The 17,499-nt window shown below is 56.9% G+C and overlaps 1 protein-coding gene and 1 pseudogene across 7 annotated transcripts; one reads left to right on the top strand and one right to left on the bottom strand.

Annotated features, from left to right (window-relative positions):
* The first annotated feature begins 688 nt into the window (after nucleotides 1–688).
* Nucleotides 689–16,791, top strand: XYLT2 (xylosyltransferase 2). 7 transcript variants are annotated; one of them, XM_029212225.1, is made up of 12 exons: nucleotides 745–901; nucleotides 4,935–5,143; nucleotides 9,521–10,010; nucleotides 10,291–10,466; nucleotides 10,766–10,968; nucleotides 11,415–11,495; nucleotides 11,694–11,910; nucleotides 11,995–12,171; nucleotides 12,443–12,705; nucleotides 12,993–13,188; nucleotides 13,750–14,083; nucleotides 15,613–16,791. In XM_029212225.1, exons 2-12 carry the CDS (start codon nucleotides 5,111–5,113, stop codon nucleotides 15,933–15,935), a joined length of 2,493 nt encoding a protein of 830 aa, XP_029068058.1. In that variant the 5' UTR covers nucleotides 745–901; nucleotides 4,935–5,110; the 3' UTR covers nucleotides 15,936–16,791. The 7 variants fall into 7 exon arrangements, with proteins under 7 accessions (XP_029068056.1, XP_029068058.1, XP_029068060.1 ...); XM_029212227.1 differs by having other exon boundaries at nucleotides 9,224–10,010; XM_029212226.1 differs by lacking the exon at nucleotides 745–901 and adding an exon at nucleotides 1,299–2,667.
* On the bottom strand, nucleotides 3,692–8,419 carry LOC114889195 (annotated as a pseudogene).
* Nucleotides 16,792–17,499: the final 708 nt, after the last annotated feature.

The following is a 17,499-nucleotide window of genomic DNA, read 5'->3' as shown; positions in this document are numbered from 1 at the left end:
CTAATTCTCGGGCCCCACTCTTGACCTACCAAGCAGAAACTCTGGGAGTAGGGACCAGCAATCTGTTTTATTAAGTCCTGCGGGTGATTCTGACATACCCTAGAGCTCGGTAACCACGGCTCTAGTTGAGGTCTGAGGATGCCTAGGATACGAGGGAGAACAGAGAGGAACCAAGGCTTTGTGAAGGGCCTCAGATGCCAGTCAAAGGAGTTAGACTTTGCCCCGTAGGTGCGGCCTCCATGGTTTTTAAGCAGTGCTTGTGGCACTTAGACAATCTCTCCCAACTCGGCGTTTCTGGGAGCTCTAGCATTCCCTGCTTGCACGAGGGCGGAGAGCCAGCTGATTTCTGCGGGGCTGAGTCCCCTACCCCCACCCCCGACCCCAGGCGGCGAGCCAGAGAGAGGTCGGCTGCAGACCTCTCTGCCCCCTGGTTCCATGGGCTTGCCGTCCAGGAGGAGGTGAGCACACGCAGAAGCTGGGGCACTGACCAAGACGGGGAAGGGACAACCCGGGAAGCGGACCCGGCGCGAGAGGCCAGCAAACCGCCCGACACGCTGCGCAGCGGCGACCAACAGCTCTGTAGGCCCAGGCTCCGCCCCTGGCCCACCGGGCGCGGCGTTTCGGGCCTGCGGGCCCCGCCCCCCGCCCCGCCCCGGCGCGCGCCAGGCGCTCCTCCCTTGAGGGAAGCCGTCTCTGCCCGCGCCCGTGCGCGCGCCCGCGGCCGGGTTGCAGGGCTGGGCGCGCGCCCGTCGTCCCGGGCAGGAAGATGGTGGCGAGCGTGCGGGTGCAGAAGCTTGTGCGGCGCTACAAGCTGGCGATTGCCACGGCGCTGGCCATTCTACTGCTGCAGGGCCTGGTGGTGTGGAGCTTCAGCGTCCTGGAGGACGACGAGCCGGGCGAGGTGCTCCGACGGCCGGGCGGGCAGGCGGGCAGGCGGGCAGGCCGGGCGCGGGGGCGCGCGGGGTCCTGGCGGGGATGCGGGCGGCCCTGGCCGGGGAAGTGGGGCCCTGGCCGTTTGCGTGTCGCGCGCGGGCGGCCGCCTGGCTCGGGGCCTCGGACCCCTGTGGCCCGGTTCACAGGCGGGCCCGGGGGCCTACGCGCGGGGGCTGTGCGTGACCCGGAGGACCGGGCCGCGGGCCGGCAGGGGCGCGGGGCGGGAGGAGGGGGTCGTGGTGGGGTGGTCTGCACCCCGGGGAGCAGTGAAGGTCAGGCGCGGGTGCGGGGGAAGCGGGGCCGGGAGGCGGGGCAGGGCCCGAGCCTGCTCGGAGGTGGGAAACCCCAGGCCAAACTTTCTGAAGTTGGGAGGGGGCGGGAGTGTGCGCGCCGTGGGCGGAGGACTGGGGCCGAGGGACCCCGAGCAACCGCGCCCAGCCGCCCCTCAGGGGCAGTAGCCAGTGAAGAAGTGGAGCCTGGGGGTGGAACTCAGTGTGGCAACTGAGGAGAGGGAGAGTGACCCCGAGGGTGAGAACTGGAGTGTCCCTGAGACGTGGCTTCCTCAGCCAAGGGTCTGAAGAACCTGCATGGGTCTTCAGGAGAGGATGGCAGGGGAATTGAGCTGCTGAGGGGGCCCCAGGACATTAGGGAATTGGGGACTCGCCCCCTCTGACTCTAAGGGAATGGGGACAGCAGCAGCTGGTTTAGCAGAACCCCAGGCCCTGGAGCAGGGGCAAACCCTGCTTAATCCCCAGGTCCTTGCTCTGAGGGTCTCACTCACTCATGGCTGATGTGGTTTCAGCTGGAGGCCCAGACAGGCCTTCCCCAGTGTGGTCAGGAGGGTCCAGTGGTGTCTGAGACCATCGTGGAAGGTTGGCGAGGATAGGCCAAACCCTGGCCCTAAGCTGTGGGCCAGATGACAGGGCTTCCCTGCCCCCACCCCTTGGTTCTCGAGCCTCTAGGGCTTTGAGTCAGACACTCTGCTTGCCCCGTCCTCTTGGGCCTCTCCACCTGGTAGGGTGAAGGCCAAGGGAGCCCTGATGTCCTCTTCCCCTTCCTGCATGTGGGCAGTCTGGAAGGCCTGGTGTGGAGACTGGGAGAATTGCTGCTTTCGCCTATTTTGGGGAGAACCAAGAGACTAGGATGGTGAAGGGAGCTGGGACAGAGTCACATGAGACCATAACTCCAAAAGGAGCTGAGGTTGGGGTTGGGGGAGGCTGGCTCTGTGACATCCGAAGGGTGTGAGCTTGTTCTTTGTGGGCCAGTAAGTAGCAGGAAGGGGAAGAGAGTGTATGAAGATTTTTTGGGCAGATGAGACATTCTAAGATGGAAAGGGCTGCCAAGGAGTTAGGGACCCTCTGACCCTGGAATATGTGAGCAGAGGCCAGTGAGCGCTCTGGCGAGGGGCATGGCAGAGCATCACAGGCTTCCCAGAGACAAATCTCTGGATGGGATGAGAGATTGTCCAGGCCTCAAGGCCCTTGCTGCTCTACCTCCAGCCTGGGGTGGAGAACTGGTGCAGTAGAGTGCTTGGGATCCTGCCTCCCCACCTCCTCCTCCAGCTTCCTAGCAGAATCTGATAGGGGAATCCCTGGACTAGAATGGGGAAAAGATCCTTGATGACCTAAAGGCTGTGTAGTCCAAGCAGCCCTTGGGGCTTGGACCCCTTCAGCAGCCACCTCAGTTGGACCATGCCACTTCACCATCCTGTGTCCTATTCCAGCCCTGCTACTGGTAAGTGGTGTGACCCCTGGCAAATCGCCTAACCTCTTTTTCATCCTCATCAGTGTCTGCGCCCCAAGGATGGGGGCAATAATAGCACCTCCCTCGTTGGGTGATACCTGTGAAGTATTTGCAGGAGTTGCTGGCCCGTGCTAAATCATCAGTAAATAACTCTTATTATTATTTCAATACTGCACAGTGGTAACAGGGATTCATTCAGTCAGTCAGTCATTCAACAAATATTTATTAAGTCCTCCTTCATACCAGGCACTGTGCTAATACTGGGGATACAGAAATAAATATAACAGACGAGGTCTCAGCCCTCGTGGGCAGACAGGGAGAGACTGACAGTGAAAAGGAAACAATAACAAGAGGGCTGGTTTAGATAGGTGGTTGGGGAAGGCTTCTGCAGGAATTGGCCTGTGAGTTGAAAGACCCAGTCAGCCTGGGGAAGAGGTAGGCAGAGTTCAGGAAGAAGGCCCTGAGGAGAATGGGCTTAGCTGGGTGCCTTCAAGGAATGGAAAGGAGGGTGTGGTGCGATCCCTGGAAGAAGGTTCAAGAGTTAGTCCAGGGCACATCCTAGAGACCACAGTGAGGGGCTGGGGTTTTATTCTAAGTGGCTCTAAACTAAAGGGGTCTAAGCAGCGATGGGTGAGATGTGCATTTAAGAGGCACACTCTGCCCATCTGTGAGGGCTAGACTGGAGACCAGAGATGGCCGTTAACATCCAAAGAGCCATTTTACGGTTTTCAAAGCTTTTACAAACATTGTCTCACCGCTTACTTTATGTACACATTTAGGTTTATTGTAACAAAGCAACTTGTACACTTTTTTTTTTTTTTAATTTATTTTTGGCTGTGTTGGGTCTTCGTTTCTGTGCGAGGGCTTTCTCTAGTTGCGGCAAGCGGGGGCCACTCTTCATGGTGGTGCGCGGGCCTCTCACTATCGCCGCCTCTCTTGTTGCGGAGCACAGGCTCCAGACGCACAGGCTCAGTAGTTGTGGCTCACGGGCCCGGTTGCTCCGCGGCATGTGGGATCTTCCCAGACCACGGCTCAAACCCGTGTCCCCTGCATTGGCAGGCGGATTCTCAACCACTGTGCCACCAAGAAAGCCCGCAACCTGTACACTTTTAACGTTTAAAACCGAGCATCATCTTTCCTCTCCAGTGAAACAAAAAGAAAAATTTTAAAATAAACAGGAACAGGGTTTCCCTGGTGGCGCAGTGGTTGGGGGTCCGCCTGCCGATGCGGGGGACGCAGGTTCGTGCCCCGGTCCGGGAGGATCCCGCATGCCGTGGAGCGGCTGGGCCCGTGAGCCATGGCCGCTGAGCCTGCGCGTCCGGAGCCTGTGCTCCGCGACGGGAGAGGCCGCGGCGGTGGAGAGGCCCGCGTACCAAAAATAAATAAATAAATAAACAGGAACAAAATTACAATAGAGAATGTCAATTGCAAATAAGATCCTACAGGTTCTGCTGATTCTCCCATCCGGTGGCAGGGCTCAAGTCATCATTAGGAGAGAATTTTATTTTAAAAGTGTCATCTTAACTGCAAGGATGTCCGTTAAACATCACAATTAAACATGCCAAAGGAGAAGCCATGTTGTCAAAATGCCCACTTAACCCACCCAAACATCTCAAACCCACCCTTTGCTGACCTTCTATAACCCCATTTTTTAAAGTTTTTTTTTCCTTTTTTTAAACAAGAGAAAGTAGACAGATACATGTTGGTAAATGCTAACTGTCCATATTCACATAGAGACACAGTGTAATCTCTGAGCCCAATATACAGAGAAAGGAGGAAAAAAGCTAGAATTCTATGCACTACTACACAGGGGCCTAGCACCCTCCAGCTTCCAGCAGAGCTAAGGGAGCAGAAGGTTTTTCTTTTTTCCCACAGAGCATGGTAGTGTTGATTCCATAAAGTTTTTGTTGAGACAGGAAGGGATAAAAATGAATTTGGAACAGAAAGGGGTAGAGATTCTTTTCCCACTGAATTCTGCTCAAGGTATTTCCCCCCAAAATAAGGTGTGAGCCATGGTATAAAGGAGAAAAGAGACCTCAGAAACAGGGCAACTGAGCACAAGAGGAGAAGGAGGAAAAAAAAAAAAAAAAAGACTGCAGCTTGCTCCCAGGGACTGGAGAAAATTAAAAAAGGAAGGTTGGAATCCACCAGTGTTCCATTAGTCACCTTCTCCTTCATCTTCCTCTCCTTCCTCCCCCTCATCTTCATCTTCTTCACCTTCATCCTCATCATCACCCTTCTTCATCAATATCTTCCAGTCCTTCTTCCTCCTCCTCCTCCTCATCTTCCTCGTCATCCGGGTCCGGAACCAAGCAGTACTGTGATGGATTTGGCCAAATATCATCTTTGATGACCTCTCCTAACTCATCTGTACCTTTTGGGATTTCCATTTGATTTCAGTGGACTTTGAAGATGGATCACCACCCTCATTCAGATGAAATTCTTTGGAGAGAACTTTCTTTTCAAAGTAAGGGTTTTCATCAAAATAAAAATCTATTCTGTAACCTGATTTAATATCTTCAAATTCTGTCCCTTCGACTCTTGTCAAATAATGCAGTGCCTCTTCGTCCTCCTCCCCGAGCAGTGCAGACACTTGTGGGTGGTTGACAAATGTTGTTACCCCCAAATTTGGGATTTGGGCGATCAATTCCGACCTTTTCTGAAAAAATGGTTGGCGGAGTTTGTTATATTTCTGTTCTACGTTCAAAATCTCCTCACTGGCTTGTTCGTTAAGTCTGTCTATTTCATTTTGTACTTCATCAATCTGTTCAGTTGCTTCTTGCTGTTCTTTTTGGAGGGGAGGCGGCGGCGGCGGGCGGGCAGGCCGCTCAGCTCCCTCACTCATGCTCCGCGCTCCAGCTCGCTGCTCCGTCCCTCACCGCTTACTTTAAACGCTCTGAGAAGTCCAAGGTGGTGGGGTGTGGGATAAGCATTGCTGTATTCTCTGTCTCCGTGGCCCAGAGAAGGATTCCGAGGAGAAGCTGCAGAGCTAGGAAATGTCAGAGGACTTTGAATTCCTCCTCAGTGGGGAGAGGGGGCCTCGGAGGCCAGACTGCCTCCAGGCAGGTGTCTCAGGGCCAGTCCCCATCCTCAGTAATTAGAGGGGACTCTGACCTCAGGGGCGACCGGGGTCAGCTCCTCTAGGGGCACAAATATGGGCCCTGCTGCTGCGCATATAGACATTCTTGGGGTGTTTATATGTGGTGGGGGCTGGCTGCCCACCAGGAGCCCCCCTCCCAGTTCTCACTGCGGCCTTCTGGTCTCCCAGCCCCCTCTGGGATCGTTCTTCTCAGGGTCAGCCAGCTCCCTGCTGCAGTGCAGGGCGCCAACATGCCCATCTCCTCCCACGTCCTATCCCCCACCACAGCGAGCCTGGCCCTGTGCCCTGCCGCCCTGACCAGCTTCCTCACTCGCTGATACTGACTTCCGTCTTGAGACCCCACAGCTCCTCTGCCATCTCCACCCACCTAAGCTTGAGAATGTCTTCCTCTGACCACTGTGTGGCCAGGTCCGACATCACCAGGTTGATGTATGCTCAGTTCAGTGGGGCTGCAGCCACCTTTCCTGAGGGCTTTCCAGTCCAGGGTGCCCTCCCCAATGTGGGTAACAGATTGGGATCTGCTGCCTCCCCCCCACCTGCCCTCCCCTTTGCAGATATCTCTTCTCAGATGGAGATAGACACCCCTGGCTCTCACTGGGCACCTCCCAGGAGGGCTGGTTGGGGTGTCAGGGTAGGGGTGGGGCCCTGGCCCTAAGGCAGTCGCTGTGCTCTGACAGAGGAGGAGAGGGAGGTCCTAGGGAGGGGAGGGACAGGGAAAACTCAAACCGATGGTCCAAAGTATCTGAAGGCCTTTGCTTCTCTCCTAACTTCACTTTTGTCTCTTTCCTATTCTCCTTCCATTAATAATAATAGTAAGGATGACAGCATTTACTGAATGCTGAGCCTATGCCAAGAGCTTTTCATTCATTCACTCATTCATAAATTCATTCATTCAACAAATATTTATTGAGGGAATTCCCTGGTGGTCCATTGGTTAGGACTCTGCACTTCCACTGCTGAGGGCACGGGTTTGATCCCTGGTGGGGGAGCTAGGATCCCACAAGCTGCACGGCACGGCCAAAAACTTTTTAAAGAGAAAATATACATATATATATATCGTGTCTCCCATTGCCAGACATTCTTCTGGGCTCTAGGAATACATCACTGAACAAAACAACAAACAGCTTTGTCCTCATGGACATTACATTCTTGTAAGGGGAGAGACACAGAATAACACAATATACATTTATACATGTAAATACATTATAGGATGAGAGAAGGTAATAAGTGCTATGGGAGCAACAAAGTGGAGGCTGAGGGAGAGCTGGAGTTAAATACAGTGGACAGGGTGGCCTTCCTGAGAAGATGCCACCTGAGCAAGGAATTGGAGGCAGGGGCTGTGGGGACATCTAGGGGAGAGCATTCCAGGCACAGGGGACAGTGAATCCAGGTGGGACGGAGGGATGCTGAGAAGGCCATCAAGGCTGGAGGAGAGTGAGCATGAGAGGGTGGTGGGTGAGGTCAGGAAGGGTGGAGCAGAGGTGGGGGAGCCAGAGACAGCTCGCGTAGCCTTCGTAGGTTCACGGGCTTTGTCCTCAGAGGGGGAACCATGGGTGGTTTCAAGCAGAGGAGTGGGGACCTGGGACCTGTTTTAAAGGAAACATTGGCTGCTGTGATGAGAGTGGACTATAGGAGGCCAGAGTAAGAGCAGGGGGCTTCCAGGCAGGGGTGGTAGCGATGGAGGCAGTGAGAAGCGGTCCAATTCTGGATGTACTTTGAAGGGAGCCCCGACAGGAGGTACTGATGATGGAGTGTGAGGGAAACAAGAGTGGAAGTGACGCCCCTAAGTTTTTGGCCTGAGAGACTTGAAGGATGGAGAGGTCATTAACTGATACGGGGAAGACTGAAGAAGGAGCCTACTGGGGGAAGATCAGAAGTTCACTTTTGGATTTGTGGGTTGACAGGTCTAGCAAGCTCCCAAGGGAGGCATCAAGGAGGCCGACAGTTAGACATTTGAAGGTTCAAGGGAGCGCTCCAGACCAGAGAGAGAAGTCTGGGAGTGGATGGAGTTAGGAGACTGAATGAGGTCACCTGGGGACCTAGGACAAGGCAAGGCCCCAGGGTGGCCTTGGGAGATAAGGAAGGGTCGGCCAAGAAGACTGATAAGGAGTGGCCACGGAGGCCACACCAGGGAAACACTAGGAGGGCATCCTGGAAGTGGAGGGAGGGGGGTGCTTCAGAGGCTGTGGTCCAGTGAGTCATGCTGCTGGAAGGCCAGGCCAGAAGAGGACTTGCACAGAGTGTTGAGAGAGGAAGGGGACAGCTGGTGGCGCCACCTTTCTAGCTGCACTACCTCATGCTCTATCTCATTGGACACTCACACTTCCCTCCTGTATTTTAAAGCTGAGGGAACCTGCTCAGAGAAGGTAGGTAACTGTGGGGGAGTGGCAGAGCTGGGCAGGGAGCTCTGGTGACTTCAGAGTAGTCACGCAGTGCCTTTCACTCCTCCATCCTTTCCGTGTTTCATCCACCTGACACCAACGAGACATCCTATGTGCCAGCTACTCCCCCGGGCACTGGGGTAATGGGGCTGAAATGACAGCCTCTCCCCAAGGGGTTGGTTGGGTAGAAGAACGTCCCACCCTGGGGCAAACGGGATGGCTTCACACAAGGAGACTCAGGGCTGGATCTTGAAGGATGGATGGGATTTGGTCAGGCAGGGAAGTGGGGGGGGGGGGTGCGTCACAAAAGGGGGACAGGGAGAGCTGGGAAGAGGGTGGGTATACGCACTTTCGAGTGTGACCGGACCATTAGGGAAGTGCCTGGGTTTGAGAAGAGGCTGTAGGAGCCAGGAAGCGGGGGTGGAGATATTGAGGCCAGCATTCAGCTTTCCCTTCGAGAGAGACCCTGCCACAAGGAGCAGTGAGTTGCCAGCCTGCAGCTGCAGGGGCCTTCAGGCTCTGCCTCAGCCGTCCAGCCATGGCCAGGCACCTCCTGGGCCACCCCCAGCAGTGGTACCGCGGCTCCCATCTCTGGGCCGTCTTTGCCCTGGAGCTTCCCACTAGGTGGTCGAGGCCCTCTCCAAGCCGAGCTGTCGTCTGAAGCTCTTCCTTCCCCCTCTTTAAACAGGTGTCAGGCCGGCTTGGCTATCTGAAGGCTTTCCCTGCTGCTTCCTGCTCCTGCTTCCTCATCTTCCAGAGTGTGACCCCCCCCCCCCCCAGTGAATCCCTTGCACTCTGACTCTCTCTTGGTCTCTGCTTCCCAGAGAACCTGACCAGTAACGGGGTCTCAGATTTCACCTCTGTCCTCCCCACCAGGCAAGACCCCTTTGCTCTGTTGTGGCCTCAGCACTCCCACGCGGAAATACTGTAGTCAGTAGAATGCTCTCCTTCTGAAGAGCACCGTCTCCTCCCAGTCGGGCCCGGGTGGGAGTGCTAGGTGGACACCCCTGTCTGCAGGGTCTTTGCATGTTTCTCTTAGGATATATGTGGATATTCGTTTTCATAGCTGCTGAAAAAGAAAGTGTTGTCTGAACCCAAAGCACAGGAGAGATTCAGTGCCCTGTGATCTGTGTGATCGTGGGGACGCGGGCGCGACGGTGCCTTCGGGGAGGGCGACATTTCCTCCGCTGGCTGGTCAGGGAGGCCTCCCAGCAGAAGTGCTCTTTGTGCAGAGTCCTCAGGCAAGCAGTACTTTTCTAGATCAAGGGTGGCAGGGGCTTCCAGGCCTGAGGCCCAGCAGGAAGCTGAAGGAGCTGGAGGAGAGTGACTGTCCCAGTGACTTGTGTCCGCCTATCTTTTACAGAAAGGAAGGCAGAAGAAGCCACGGCCGCTAGACCCCGGTGAGGGCTCCAAGGACACAGACAGTTCAGCTGGGCGGCGGGGCGGCGCGGGCAGAAAGCATGGGCGCTGGCGGGGCCGTGCTGAGAGCCCCGGCATGCCCGTGGCCAAGGTGGTACGGGCAGTAACCAGCCGGCACAGAACCAGCCGGCGGATCCCCCCCACCCCGCCCCCAGAGGCCCCAGGCCGCCAGAACCTGAGTGGGGCAGCGGCCGGGGAGGCGCTGGCTGGGGCGGCTGGCTTCCCACATGGAGACACAGGGAGTGTGGAGGGCGCCCCCCAGCCCACAGACAACAGCTTCACGCCCAAGTGCGAGATCGTGGGCAAGGATGCTCTGTCTGCACTGGCCCGGGCCAGCTCCAAGCAGTGCCAGCAGGAGATTGCCAACGTGGTGTGCCTGCACCAGGCCGGGAGCCTCATGCCCAAGGCTGTGCCCCGGCACTGCCAGCGGGCTGGTAAGAGACAGGCATGGGCAGAGAGGTGGCAGCCCGGGAGGGGGCATGGCAGGGATCCTCACCTCCGTTTCTCAGGGATGAGAGCTCAGAGGGGCGCACCTTGCTGCCCAGGTTGGGTGACGAGCGTACTAAGAGGCAGAGGTGGAGCTGGGGCCTAGGAGCAGTGGGCTCTAAGTGCAGGCCTCCTCCTTCGGAGGGCAGGCAGCCCCCTCTTCCCGTCTTGTCTCCACCCTGTGACCTGGGGCCAGACCTCACCGATGCCCCTGTTCTCTACTCTCAGGGAAGATGAGCCCCGGCATCCAGTGGGACGACGTTCGGGCCCAGCAGCCTGTGGATGGCCCCCCAGTACGAATCGCCTACATGCTGGTGGTCCACGGCCGCGCCATCCGCCAGCTGAAGCGTCTCCTCAAGGCTGTCTACCACGAGCAGCACTTCTTCTACATCCACGTGGACAAGGTACGTACTGTGGCCGGGGAGACCAAGGGCATCTGCGTAAGTAGAGCAGAGACTCAGCAGGTCATAGACAGACAGTGTCTCTGACCTGCTCGGGTGGCCCAGAGATAGGGGAACAGGAAATGGGGGAGCAGCCAGCACCAGGTGACATGGCTGCTTCAGCGCTGGAGCCCTGGCCTGTGCTCTCTCCGTTCTGTGACACTTGTACTCTGCTCTGGGGTGGGGCGGAGTGGGAAGGTTGTAATGCTGGGGATCCATCTTCCACTGCTGAGTTTCCTCCGCCACCTCCCCACTTCCCACAGCGCTCCAACTACCTGCACCGAGAGGTGGTAGAGCTGGCCCGGCAGTATGATAACGTGCGGGTGGCGCCCTGGCGCATGGTCACCATCTGGGGCGGGGCCAGCCTGCTGAGGATGTACCTGCGGAGCATGCAGGACCTGCTGGAGGTGCCCGCCTGGGCCTGGGACTTCTTCATCAACCTCAGTGCCACTGACTACCCGACCAGGTGTGGGGTGGTGCTATGAGCCCTGCAGATGGGAGGGGGGCACGTCGAGGCACTCGGGGTTCAAGGGTCCTGATGGACTCCTTCCCTCCCCCAAGCCTCATTCTGGGATCTGCATAGCTCAGACATGGTCCCTTGGCCCCAGCAATGTTTTAGAGGAGGAGCTGGTGAAAGATGATGTGAGGATTGAGAGTGACAAGAGGTGGGAAGGAGGAGGACCCAGAGGTCTGTACTGGGGGTCATGGGTCAGACAGCAAGGGGTGGAAGAAGGATGGGGTGGTCTTCCTCAGGGGCCTCAGATGCCCACCACCCCAGAGCATCAACCTGGAGTAGGTCACTTGGTCAGGACGACTCTCAGTGAGAAAGGAAGGGGCCAAGGAGTAAAGTCACTCTGGGCCAGTGACTGAGCCACTCTCACACACGCTCCCCACATCCCATTTCCTCTCCAGGACCAACGAGGAGCTGGTAGCTTTCCTGTCCAAGAACCGGGACAAGAATTTCCTCAAGTCGCATGGCCGGGACAACTCCAGGTGAGGGGCCGGGGGAGGAGGCCCTGGTCCTGGGGTCTTGCCACAAGCCCTCCCACACAGGGGGGCTCTGCAGCCCCAGCCTTGGGTTGCAAAACCTCCAAACCAATCACAGATTAAGGAGCGCTAGTTCCTGGAAGGATGACGGCCTGGATCCCACCCTGCAAAACCCTCAGCCACGGGCCCATCTGCCTCCCACAGGTTCATCAAGAAACAGGGCCTGGACCGGCTCTTCCACGAGTGCGATTCGCACATGTGGCGTCTGGGCGAGCGGCAGATCCCAGCGGGCATCGTGGTGGATGGCGGCTCTGACTGGTTCGTGCTAACGCGCAGCTTTGTGGAGTATGTAGTGTACACAGACGACCCACTTGTGGCCCAGCTACGTCAGTTCTACACGTACACGCTGCTCCCAGCCGAGGTGGGTGGCCGGGCCCGCACCCAGGCCAAGAGGGCGCGCGGTGGGTGCCCCAGCTCACCCTCCACCCTGCCTTGTCACCCGCAGTCCTTCTTTCACACGGTGCTGGAGAACAGCCCAGCCTGCGAGAGCCTCGTGGACAACAACCTGCGGGTCACCAACTGGAACCGCAAGCTGGGCTGCAAGTGCCAGTACAAGCACATCGTGGACTGGTGCGGCTGCTCCCCCAACGACTTCAAGCCGCAGGACTTCCTACGGCTGCAGGTGCTTCCCTGTGGCCCCCGAGCTCTGCCCCTTGATAGGGCCTCACCCCAGCTTTCGCCAGGTGCTTTCCAGCCAGAAATGATCCACGGTGGTCCAACCAGAGAATCTGGGGGCCCCTCGTTGGGAGCAGCCCTCAGGGGTCGGGGGCTACACTGGCAGCAGGAAAGGCCCTGGGAGGCTGATCTCCAGGCAGTGCCGGGAAGGGCGGCTCCCCTGCTGTGCTCTCTGGGACCTCCAGACCCCTTCACCCTCCTTGCCTCTCTCGCTCCAGCAAGTCTCCAGACCCACCTTCTTCGCCCGGAAGTTTGAGTCGACTGTGAACCAGGAGGTATTGGAAATCCTGGACTTCCACCTATATGGCAGCTACCCGCCCGGCACTCCAGCCCTCAAGGCCTACTGGGAGAACACCTATGACGTGGCCGATGGCCCCAGTGGGCTCAGTGATGTCATGCTCACTGCTTACACCGCTTTCGCCCGCCTCAGCCTGCGCCACGCCGCCACTGCTGCGTCGCCACTGGCCAACCCACTCTGCAGGTGAGACCTCCTTCTGACATTTTGCAGACCCCCAGTGTGTAGTGCCCTACGAGGAGGCCAATCAGAAAGAGACAGCCCCTGCCGCCAGGGAGCCCCCAGTCTGAGGCAGGGAAAAATGCAAACGAAACAAAGGGGGCAAAAGCCAGGCACATAGGATCTGTGGGTATGAGATCTGGGGCAAAGAAAGCACCTGGGGATGGGACACCCCAGAGCCCCCTCCCTGGGACTCCAGGCCAAGCCAGGTGTGCTGATGGCATCTCCCTTTCTCCCTGCTGGAACCTTCTTAGGTTTGAGCCCAGGGGCTTGCCGTCCAGCGTGCACCTGTATTTCTATGACGACCATTTCCAGGGCTACTTGGTGATGCAGGCGGTGCAGCCCTCAGCCCAGGGCCCGGCAGAGACGCTTGAGATGTGGCTGATGCCCCAGGGGTCGCTGAAGCTGTTGGGGCGCAGTGACCAGGCCAGCCGGCTCCAGAGTTTGGAGGTGGGACAGGTCCTCCCCTTGCCTTCTCCTGTCCCCCAGCAAGACTCGGGGTAGTGGGGAGAGAGGGACAGACACTAAGGGAGGGCTAAGGACTGGGTTAGGCCTTTCAGAAATGGATTCACGGGTCTTCTTTCCCAGTGATGGCAGCCTTGGGGTGCACAGAGGACATGCAGTCAGCAGGGAGGGGCTTTGGTTCCACTACAATGCAAGCCCAGTCTTCTAAACTCCAGGGATTTTCTGCTAAAGGGACTTGGACATTCCAGTCGGGCCAGAAGATTAGGCTTTTGAGGGTCTCCTTAGCGTGGGGGTGGTCTCTGGGCAGGGCTTCGAACCTCATCTCTGTCTTACTGCCCCCAAAACTTCAGAGCAGGTCAGAACAGGAGCCTAGAATGAATCTCAGAGCTTAGTAAAGAAATCCTAGTCTGAGCCCATCGTTTTGCAGATAGGGAAACAGGACCAGAAAGAGACAGTGACTGGCCTGAGGTCACATAGGAATTAGAGGTAGCAGCAGGTAGAGAGGACTTTACCCCGGCTCCTGCCCAGCTGCCTCCTTTCCTACAGGTTGGCACCGAGTGGGACCCCAAAGAGCGTCTTTTCCGGAATTTTGGGGGGTTGCTGGGGCCGCTGGACGAGCCTGTGGCCATGCAGCGCTGGGCCCGAGGCCCCAACCTCACAGCCACTGTGGTGTGGATCGATCCCACCTATGTGGTGGCTACATCTTACGACATCGTGGTAGACGCGGAAACCGAGGTCACGCAGTACAAGCCCCCACTGAGCCGGCCCCTGCGGCCAGGGGCCTGGACTGTTCGACTGCTTCAGTTCTGGGAACCCCTGGGTGAGACCCGCTTCCTCGTGCTGCCCTTGACCTTCAACCGCAAACTACCTCTCAGGAAAGGTAAGGATCTAGTTCCCAAATGATGCCCAGGAGCCAGGCCGAATAGGATTTGCCAGACAGGTGACCCCAAGAAGCTGACCATCAGAGTAGGGGAAGGGGACATGTTGTGGCCTTGATCATTCATCCGTAAGCATCCCAGGGCCTTGCACTATGGTATGGTGCTTCGGAGGCAGACTTGGCTCTAGAACACAGCTCTGACACTTTAATTGGGCTTTTATCCTTGGCAAATTACTTGGCCTTCCTGAGCCTCAGTCTTATTACATGTAGAGTAAGAGCAATACAACTGTTAGAGACCTCCTGGGTGCATGGAACACAGATCCACTGAAACTAGCTTCAGTGAAAAAGGGGAAATTATTGGAAAAATGCAGAGCTCTCCCCCACGGAACCTAGGAAATGACTCAGGTCCCACTGGGACCTAGAGGTGCTTTCTGTCTCTCTGGGGCCACCGTGTCCCTCATCCTGTGCTCTGTGTATCAGCCTCAGGCTCTGGTTTCTCAGTATATTGATACATGGCCTCTCAGTGCAACGGAGACTGACCAGGGCCTCTTGGTCTACAAGTTCCACATTCTTAGGACAGCAAATCTGATTGGCCATCCTCCCAGTCCATTGGTAGCCAGGTGGGCAGGGTCACATGGCCCTCCACCCACTTGGCTAAGGATAAGAGAGCAGACTCTGAACACAGGCATAGGCTGCAGCTTCCTGCAAGGGGGCCCTAATACAAGTAACTACCCCCTGGGAGATATTAGGAATGAGTATGTGGGTAAAAGTGGATGGTATATAGTAGGCGCTCAATAAGTAGGTAGATGTTTCCTTCTTCCAGCCACATCCTATCACAGAGAAGGTGGGTCAGAGCAGAGGTAATCCAGAGGAGGACGGGGTGCTGGGGTGGGGCAGCGGCTGAGGCGGATCAGAACAGGCAAGCTGCGCCCTGCTCTCCTAGGACTCATAGCCTGATGGAGGAGACGGGGCAGGGGAGGCAAGCTTGACAGCAGGAGGGCACTGGAGCTGAGCCTCGAAGGGGCTGGATTTTTATAGACAGAGAAGGGTATTCTAAACTGAGGGGACAAAGTTAGCAGGTGTCTGGTGCGTGAGGGGAACAGAGGGTGGAGGGGAGTAGGATGCCAGGGGGTGGTGGGAAGGAAGGCTGGCAAAGTAAGAAGGGCGCCACAGCTGGAGGGCCTGAGTACTAGGCTTCTGAGGGCTCTGGGAACCACTAGAGGTGGTTGAGAAGGGGCATGGGTGACACAAACCAGACCATTACCAGAAAGTAACCTTACTTTCTAAGGTGCCTTGAACCCACTGTTTTATTTAACCCTCAAGTCAGGAATTCAGGGATTACTGTCTTGATTTTATAAAACTAAGTTTTACAGGCACAGAAAATTCTGTGGATTAGCCCAAAGTCACTCAGCAAGACGCAACTCAGTGGTAGAGTTGGGACAGGAACTGGGGTGCCCAGACCTGACTCCCAGGGTCTGGCCTTCATGGAATCATTTGGGTGGGGCATGCTTACTCCTGCTCTGTACCCCCAGATGATGCCAGCTGGCTGCACGCTGGGCCACCCCACAACGAGTATATGGAGCAGAGTTTCCAGGGACTCAGCGGCATCCTGAACCTGCCTCAGCCAGAGCCCGCAGAGGAGGCTGCCCGGCTGCATGCGGAGCTCACAGGCCCTGCGCTGGAGGCCTGGACAGATGGGGAGCTAGGTGGCTTCTGGTCTGTGGCCGGACTGTGTGCCATGGGCCCCTCTACCTGTTCCTCCCTGGAGCTCTGCAAACTGACCAGCTGGAGCTCTCTGTTTCCCGATCCCAAATCAGAGCTGGGGCCTGTCAAAGCAGATGGACGACTCAGGTAGCAGGGTCCCAGCCAGTGCCTCCGGAGGACCCGGGGAATTGCACCTTACAGACGATGGAGGGATGTCCCCTTCATATGCAAGAACCAGAGGCCCAGGCAGTAGACCCGTGTCAGCCATCAAGAACTGTAGATGGCAGGGAAGGTGGGCTTAGTATTTACCACCGCAAATGGCTCTGCTGGGGACCAGGATGTTGGCAGGAACATGGGGTGAAGGACTTCAGCTTCCACAGCCCACTCTTCCTCACCTTCCCCTCTAATTTTTTTTTTTTTTTTTTCTTAAGAAAAATGGGTAGTGGGGGGATGAACTGGAAACAAAAGATGTGCAATAGGGCTCAGAGCAGCCCCAGGAAGTGGGCCATGGCTCTGGGGAGCAGGGGCCTGACGAGCCCATCTGCTGCTGCTCTGCAGGGGGCTGGGCCTGCCTCGCTCTCCAGGGCTTCATCCCCCAGCCTTGGCCTGTGCTGCTAACTGCTGAGGCTCTGCAGGGGTCCAAGTGCTATGCCAGGCTCTGAGGCCTGGAGAACAGGTGATTTAGGGGAGCACTGCAGAGCTGGAATCTAATGGGTCAGCCTCTCCTCTTATAGCCAGGGGACCATAGAAGAGGGGGTGGGGTTGGCTCTAAGGCTTTCCAGCATCCCCTGCCCCTTGATGGGAAAGCAGGGCACCAGGGCCTACTGAGACCATTGCGGAGTCTCCCAGGTACCCAGAACTGCAAGCAGGGCCTGGGGCGAGCCCTCATGAGCAGCATGGGAAGAAGACTCTGCCAAGGCTCTCAGAAGAACCTGGAGTAGCATTGTGCCTGAAGCTCAGTGTGAAGTCTGAAATATGCAACAGAAGAAATATATCTCTATCTCTCTCAACTGAGCCTCTGTGTTTTTCCTACTGGGTGTCAGACAGCCATCACTGTTGGGCCCTCTTCTCCTAAAAGTCTTGGCTGGTACTTTAGCAGAAGGTGGAGGTCTCATTCCCCCAGAGTGGGAACAGTTTAGAATCCATCAAAGAGCTAGAAGGGACACAAGAACCCATCTAATCCAGATCCCTCTTTTTCTGAGGGGTAAACAGGCCCAGAGAGGCTCAGAGACTTCCTCATTGTCACCCAGTGGGCCCGCAGGAGACAGTTCTTCAGAGTCCTGACACGGCACTTCCTCCCTTGCTGCCAGGCCAAGGCAGAGGCTTGCTTCTCTGTCTTTGGAGTCACCAGCACCCATCCCAGAAGCCCTCGCTGTTTCCTGCCCAGTTGTGAGTTACGGGGCAGCCCCAAGAACGGAGGCAGTCCCAGCCAGGGCCTGGTAGTTACCATTGCCCCATTTACGAACAGGAGCAGTGGCGGCATGGGTTCCTAGCCGCTGCCTTAGGACCTGGGAGGGCCATGTTGGAAAGGTTTGTCCAGCCTCCCTCCATTATCTCAAGCCCTTTCTCCCCTCCCACTTTTCTGCCATTGTCAGCCATGGCTCAGTATCAGTCCTTCACACCTTAGTGTGGGAGCAAAGGTGAAGGCTTCTTAGACCTTTAAAATCACCCTATCAGCCAGTCACGCTGACCCGGTCAGCTCAGCTTGGGAAACA

The sequence above is a fragment of the Monodon monoceros genome, unplaced genomic scaffold (genome assembly GCF_005190385.1).
Source record: "Monodon monoceros isolate NGI ecotype Baffin Bay Population unplaced genomic scaffold, NGI_Narwhal_1 Super_Scaffold_9, whole genome shotgun sequence".
Lineage (NCBI taxonomy): Eukaryota > Metazoa > Chordata > Mammalia > Artiodactyla > Monodontidae > Monodon > Monodon monoceros.
The sequence above is the reverse complement of the archived record's forward strand: the minus strand, read 5'-3'. Positions and strand labels throughout refer to the sequence as shown.

Bases quoted from the DNA above. Each gene is read 5' to 3' on its own strand.
- XYLT2 (XM_029212223.1), top strand. From the start codon at position 767: ATGGTGGCGAGCGTGCGGGTGCAGAAGCTTGTGCGGCGCTACAAGCTG. The intron at 11,496-11,693 runs GTGAGGGGCCGG...TGCCTCCCACAG, and splicing joins CATGGCCGGGACAACTCCAG to GTTCATCAAGAAACAGGGCC. The intron at 12,706-12,992 runs GTGAGACCTCCT...GAACCTTCTTAG, and splicing joins CTGGCCAACCCACTCTGCAG to GTTTGAGCCCAGGGGCTTGC.